Below are 7,867 nucleotides of genomic sequence, written 5' to 3'. Positions count from 1 at the left end.
ATGATGTTAAAGAAATCAAAGTATGGATATGATATGTTTGTTAGATCATTCAGATAATAACATGTTGAAGAGCAAAGTTTAATCTCAACGTATTTTATTGCATTTAATCTTTATTTTAGTTTCTATTTGTTTATTTTCAAACCCAAAACTACTTGTGAAAAACCTCTGATCTTAAAATTGTAATTATTGTTGAATGACCTAATAACACTCAAGTCCATATGGATACAATAGCTTTTTTTTATAAGCAAATGCATTAGAAACTGACCCAATTACAACTTACAAAAAAGTTAAATACATGTATATCGATTGGTACACCATTGAGCAAAAGTGTAAGAAGACGATCTCATAATTTTTTAGAATCATAACCAAGATCTAATTTGAATAAAAAACCATGTCTTGAACAAAAACCTTAAGACATTAATTTCATAAACCTTTTCTACTTATAAACTTTTTCACTCATTCTCGCATATCCAATATGAGACTTAACACTTGAATAAACCCAACACATAGCGATCGAATAGTAACATTGTATGTTGAGATATTATCTACTATCAGGCAATAAATCAGAATTGTCCAATTTTGTTTTTCATCCCCAAAAGTGACCATGAGTTTGATGCATCCTTCCAGATATATGATCTCATTGATGAAGCTTGATAGTTCTTTTTGGTGGCCTTGTAAGGTCCTTTTATTTCAAATGAAATACTTTTCCTACTAGGATTTGGTGGTGGTTATTTGGTCTCCATGACTTTTTAGGAATGCAATTTTATGTCATAGTTAATCTTTTGATGCTATAGCGTTGGAAGATTTAATTAAGATGATGTTGTGGTATTGGTTTATCTTGAATGCCAATGTTAGAGTGTAATTTTTAGATTGGTGTACGATTTCTTTTAATTGCATGGACAAGTTAATGTATAGATGTTATGGTCAAATACACCATGTACTCTCTCATTGATTAATGTTTACTTATATAAAAGGAAATCATTTTTATTCTATTTAATTATTCAACCAATCAGATTCAATAAGACATAGATAGTACACAATTATGAGACGAGATGCTTTCCACGGATTACCACATTCAATATCTTAGTTAGTTACCTTTAATTATATTTAATATAGTATATAGATATTTATACAATACTTTCTGTAATGATATCACTTATTGTTCACCCATAAACATCACATTAAAATTTGTAATCAATCAACATATGACTGCAAATTATCCTTTATCATAAATAGCACCATTTAATGCTTAGATTTTATTTAATCACGATGGTAACTACATTTCTGCCATCTGTTTCACATTAATTGGGTAACATATAGAAGGTGGTCCAGTAAAAGCTTTACTAACAAGAATATTGTTCACGGCCTCGGTGGGGTGGAATGCATCCCAGAACACATATTCAGTTCTATCTGTGCATGGAATTGACATGGGTAAGCAACTTAATTGTCCTTGATTCCTTCCAAGGCCACAACATGCTCTATCAGTTACACTGAACCCTGTAGAGAAAAAATCACGTTATAAGACCAAATATTATTTGAGTAAATATCCAAATTTGTTACTAAGAATTTGGTGTTTAAAAATTAATTTGACCACATTTGTGTGAACTAAATTAGGGGCACATTTTCCTGAATTAACAATCTTACCGTAGGGATTTGGATTGTCAATAACATCAGCGATAATTTCATAAGCGTTGACATACACAAAAATGGAATCATTGTACTCTGCGTTCATTTGATCCACCATTGTTTTCAAGGCGACATTAAACATGCTGACTAAGTTGTTGACATAAGCCGCACACTGTCCTGGCTGAACAAGGCGTCTGGATAATTGATTTGGTATGCAACCAAGTGGTCCTATTCCAGCTAGCAAGAACTTTCTTAGTCCTAAACCATGTAGATCCTGTAAAACAACATAGCTTCCATATCATTATAAGTTGATGATCATGTTAATGCAAAACATCTTCATAACATTACTTTGCTAATGTTAAAGAAATTAAAGTGGTGCTCCTATAATAATTTGTGTAACATAATCATATATACCCATAACTAATAATTAATGTATATAAAAATCTAGTTGTGACAAATACTTCATATGCTACTAAAAAATATTCTGGTACTTAAAAAATTGCTAGGTCCAATTATTCATTTATTATTATCTTTAATTTGGGCCAGATATTCTTGCAAATTTTACTAACTTAATGAGAAAGAGTGGATATTAAATTCGCATGAATTTAAGTATTTGTGAACTTACCATAAGACGATTTTTATAAATCCGCACAAGTACTTCAGCATAACTCGATGGGTTATAGATGTAACTTGTTCCATATAACTCAGGCAGAAGATAGTTGTTTATGTAATCATTGCTGCCATGGTTCAATACGGCCAATGACTTTGCCAAATATTCACTCAAACTCCTGTTCTCCATTTGATCGTTGAGCTGGCTTAAGGTNTTTCTCACCTGCTGGCTAAAGCTAATGCGTTCTCCCTGTGTGATTTGGTTCATTGAGTTAAAAGTTGTACATAAAATTTGTAGAAAATTATTAGGATAAGTATGTCACAATCCCATGTAGTAAATTCTAATGGATCAATGAACATTATCTCATATCATATTTCTTACTAATTATTCCATTTTTTTTCAAATTAATTGACCAATTAAAATTCATGAGAAATGGTTGTAACATACTTAGTAAGACAATTGCTTTTTTTCGATAAAAAAAATTGTATTAAACAGAATATAAGAAGTGTCCGTCCCGCCCATACAGGGAAGATCAAGAAATGATCTTTTTGCAAAACTAATTCTCGGATGATAGATTACCAGTGTTCTCCCTGTCTCATCTAATATCCCAGCTGCAGCTGAAGCATAGTTTACTCCACTGAAAATGTTGTCGCTTGGTTCTACAGTATCTGCAAATGCTGGCAGATAAGGAAGACCAACCCTTTCTCCTGCAAAAATGCAATGTCAATGCATGATATTACTTAGGTTTAATGTGTTTGGTAATCATATATTAATACAAAAACCTAGAAGGTTACCAAGGATATCAATGGGAGTTTTTCCATTGCAAAATCTTCCAGTTGGACCCGCTGAGAAGTCAATGCCATAAGGTTCAAAATTAGCTTTTGCAAGAGAGTTAAGAAAGTTGTTATTCCCAGCATCCACTAATGAATCTCCAAACACAAACATTGCTGGAAATAATGACTCTCCCACCACATCATTTGCTGAGAAAGATATCAAAAACATGGTCAACAAAGTAACTACTAGCAAGTGTGCCATCTCCAAATTTTCAAAGATTTGATGCCTTTGGATTTTAACTTGATTCAAGTTTTATATTTAACCTGTAAGGAGCTAATGATTTATATAGCTGACATGACTTTTTGTGTTCTCTTAATCTAATCTTTTTTCCTATCTACCTCCAGAATCTAAGCAGCCTGGTCACTATCACGCCATCTTACCTTGTATCTTGCACATTTTTGGGTCTTAATGGATACTATAGTTGTTGCTTAGAACTAACTTGTTTGTATTTATCCAAATAGCTTTCTGAGCAACTTTATGTTTGAGATAAAAATCAAAGATTAACAAAAAATTATAATAATGACTAGTTTGATCAAAAAACAAGCTTAGAACTTGTGGCTAATAGTTGTATACGTGGTTAGTTGACACAATCTTTTTGAAGGAGTTAATACATTATAGTGTATCATTTTTTTACAACATATTGTAAAATAAGTCTAACAATAACAATGTCTACCTCATTGTCATATGTATAATTTAAATATTTGTTGGATTACTCATCTCATTACTAATTAGTTTTGAGATGAAACTTAAACTCATATAAGAGGCATAGCCGAACTTCTTTCTAGTTGTTATGTGTCAAACAATGTCATTTAGTCATAGGTCAAAGTTGAATAGAGTATACTGAGAATTAAGTCTCATANCCAAATAATTTTGAGACAGAATCTTAACGGTATAATCATTAACTATGATATTTTTACTTTAGAAATAACAATAAATAAATAATCTATTAACTCAGCATATATAATTCATGAAGTAATGTTAAATGAGAATAAAGCTTAGTAAACACGTCAAAGGTAAATGCTCCTCTTAAAATCTTTTATTTCTTCTCTACATTCATGGCATGTGTCCTTATTGATTTATACAAGTTTTTTTCTTTAATTCATTTTTTTCTCAGTATAAATTTTCATATTACTTTAATGTTGAATTTGGAATTTCCATTATTAACTTTGATAAATTCAGAATTCATACACATCAAACCTTAATGTAGAGGAAGATTTTTCTCTAATAAAGAGGAATGTTGTTTTCATTTTAAACTACCCAATATTTATAAAAGCCTCTAATTTGAATGTCCACTTTTTTAGAAACATGCCATTGTTAATTCGTATGATTTCAAAATTTTCAAAATTTTCCAATGTTTAACTAATATTGAATTAATGACCAACAAAGTGTTGATGTAGTGATGTAAGCATCTCGATATCAATTCCTGAGATGGATACTTGTTGGGATGAACAACCACATATCTTGGAGAAGATTAATTTCTTACTCATAAGATGAGGAATACCATTGGTTATAGAAAAATAATAATATAATGGTTTTATCCAAGGATATTAAACCTCATAATTTATCTTTAAGAAGAAAAAATCTAAAAAATGGTCTCCAATAAGATTGTTCTTTAGAAAATATGTTGTCTCTGCTCCTTTAGAAATGTGTTTTTTCTTCACCATATGCTTTATCATTGAAATTATAACGTTTTTATTTAATTTTATCATAATTACCACAATTATTTATCAAAGTTAATACCAGAATGTCAAATTAGTTCATTTTTAAATAAAAATTATCACAATTAATTATTAGAAAGTTATAACAGTAAAATAAGGGCCTTAAACAATTAGCAAAATAGGATCATTAAATCAATTTTAATCTGTAGGAGCACTAAAGACTTTGAATGTTCTAATTTAATTTTAATATTTGCAAATAAATGCACAAACTTGATGTTATTTAAAACTTGTCCTCCATTCTTTTGTCATTCCAATTCATGCTAGGCAAAAAGGCCAGGGGTGAAGTAGGAATAGAGCAGAGACAGAATAAGTTAGTCACACGAATCGAAACTTCAAAAAGTTGCCTAGAACAATAAAGAAAATTTCTATCAAATAAAAAAACAAAAACAAAGACAACCACACGCAATGCAATATTTTAAGCACAATAAGCCAACCATTCTAGGAGGAACCATACAAAGCAGTGTTGTGATAACCGGACCAGACAGTCCGACCAGTTTAACAACTGATCGGACTTGAAAACGGCTCTGATTTGTAGTCTGGTATGTTAAATCCGGTGGAATTAGAGAAATTTCGGTCCAACTATGTTAAACCTGGTTGAACCACAATAACCCGGGAAGTGAACCGAACGGTTCACTTAAAATTAAAAAAAAGTAGAACACTACTCTAATATTTTGTTTTACTCCGGTCCAAAAAAGATGGCAATATGTTATTTCAATATGATTATATATAATTATTAATTATATAAAATTTTGTATTTGTATATAAATATATATTTATGGATAAGAATGATAAATTATATATGAAATCATCCGGTCCGACCAGATAGTTTAACTATTTAAACCGATTAAACCTAATACATGACCTCTTCTAGTTTGATGTCAGGCTCGGAAACATGTTTTTTCAGTTTCATGCCAGAGTAAGCAAACTCTTACTCTTACAATAAGTAAATACCTGAAATTTTTCTCCATATATTTAGTACCCGTCCTTGTTTTTTATTAGGCCAAGTGAGATCAAATAAATTGGACCGTGATTTAATTAGAGAAACACTTGTATAAAGATATATACAATACGTTATATTTGGAGACAAATATATTTATGCCGTTTTTGCTATCATTAAAGACTAAATTTTAATATATTGTCAAAATTTTGTTAGTTGTCTCTATATACATCTGTCTGCACAGAAGCTTTTCTCATTTAACTATACTGAAAAGAATTGAGGGTTTAAAATAATTTTTAATGATATGTGAAATAAGAACAAATCCTCATTGTATATAAAAAACAATTTAATTAAGTAATGTTATTATAATAAATTTTGAACAAAAGAAGTCATCATACAAATCGTGAGAATTTAAGACTCACTTCCTTTCCCGATTATTGTTACTTATTGGACACTTCAATTTGATATTTTGGGGTCATATTCTTTATGAACATTAATCGGTCTCATACTTATCTCAATTTAGATTACATCCTTATTTCAGTCACATATCAAATATATGATAATATCAAAATGTTCATTATAACCAAAGAAGTACCGAACCAATTTATGCATAAAACAATCATATTTTTTGGGTACTACTAAGGGTATCGTCTCACCCTTTGAGTAAAGAACTAATTCATTTTAGAGTGTGATTGCCCCTCTCAACAAGTGTCGCTCCTAGGAATCAAACCTTTGATATTTTGGTTATTCTGGAATCTAATATAGCCTTACATTCATTAGACCAACACTTTGTTGATAAAGTAATCATATTTGACAGCACAACATAATTCAAAAAGAATAAAACAAAATAGCATAGTCATATAGTGGGGCCATGCATTATTGCACGTACTACCTAATCACATTACAAACAAGTTTTGGAGTCAATGCTTTTTACTTTATACATGTCAATAAGAGCATAGATTTCTTCTGATAGTGAAAGTAACCAAGTGGAACAAGGAGACATAGATTGCTTCTGATAGTGAAAGTATGAACGAGGAACCACACCAGGTTTCACACTCTGAACGAGCAACACTTTTACAAAAGAGCAGGGTTTCCCTCGTGAACTCATTTCTTGCAAAGCAAGAAGCCAAAGAGGAAAATAAAGCTAGCAATTGGCAGACATGTTCAAACCAAAAAAAACATGATTTCCATTTTATATATTTTACAAACAGAATAGAATACAATATTTGATCAAAAGCTGAAATTTTTGGCCGCATTATACTCAGTGCAGGTACTACTATTTTATAAGTCTGGTGCCATAATTTTTTTTGGGTCCCTACTAATTTAAATTTGAATATCAAAGTTTAAAAAAAAACTGAGAAGATGAAGCAATATCAAAATAAAAATAAATGTTCATTATATATTAAATAATTTAATTTTGTAATAAATTTATAATAACATATCAAATCGTGAGAATGTAAGATACATTTTATTTTTGGTTCGATTATTGTTGGGGACTTGAGTCCATTATTATTTTTGCAGGGTCATCTTCTTAGTAAGCGTTAAACAGTCTCATACTTTTGTCATTCTAGATTAGACCCTTATTTTAAATAGCATCACTATGTCAGAATTCGCATTTAACAACGTTCGTTTAACAATGTCCTTGTGTTGAACACCGTTAAATGTAAGGCGAAAGAAAATCAATAGCATATAGTGAAGCAAACGCTATTAAATGTGATAGGCATATATATTTAAAATTTCAAATTCCTACAATTTAGTATCAAATATTTTTTATATCTGATATAAATAATAAATAGTGATATAAATATTATCAACTATATTGATAAAATTATTTCGATATAAATATTGACATCAAATTAAATACTGATATAAATAGTATCAATTATTTTGATATGAATATATACATAAAAACTTAGATTCAAAAAAAATTATAGATGAGTTGTTTCTAAGAACAAATATATTAATATAAATATCTAAAAATATTAATATAATATTTACATATGAACATATACATTCTAGAGCGCTAAATATAGTGAGAATTATGGAAAGTCTACTTTTAACATCATTTTTTGTAGTGAGTATTTCTTAATGTATTCCTATTTAAATTGAAGACAACTGGTGATAATTGTGTCTCATTAAAAG

General features: G+C 29.8%; 1 protein-coding gene across 1 annotated transcript; it reads right to left on the bottom strand.

Moving 5' to 3' along the window:
- Positions 1 to 1,200: 1,200 nt before the first annotated feature.
- LOC109337072 (GDSL esterase/lipase At5g08460-like) lies at positions 1,201 to 3,329 on the bottom strand. Its single transcript, XM_019573945.1, has 5 exons — positions 3,031 to 3,329; positions 2,816 to 2,943; positions 2,252 to 2,485; positions 1,645 to 1,900; positions 1,201 to 1,497 (listed from the first exon to the last, which is right to left on the bottom strand). Exons 1-5 carry the CDS (start codon positions 3,269 to 3,271, stop codon positions 1,277 to 1,279), a joined length of 1,080 nt encoding a protein of 359 aa, XP_019429490.1. The 5' UTR covers positions 3,272 to 3,329; the 3' UTR covers positions 1,201 to 1,276.
- Between the last annotated feature and the right edge of the window lie 4,538 nt (positions 3,330 to 7,867).

Source organism: Lupinus angustifolius, unplaced genomic scaffold (assembly GCF_001865875.1).
Source record: "Lupinus angustifolius cultivar Tanjil unplaced genomic scaffold, LupAngTanjil_v1.0 Scaffold_1_973, whole genome shotgun sequence".
In the NCBI taxonomy this organism is placed as follows: Eukaryota; Viridiplantae; Streptophyta; class Magnoliopsida; order Fabales; family Fabaceae; genus Lupinus; species Lupinus angustifolius.
Note: the sequence above shows the minus strand (reverse complement) of the source record. Positions and strands in the feature narration are given on the sequence as shown.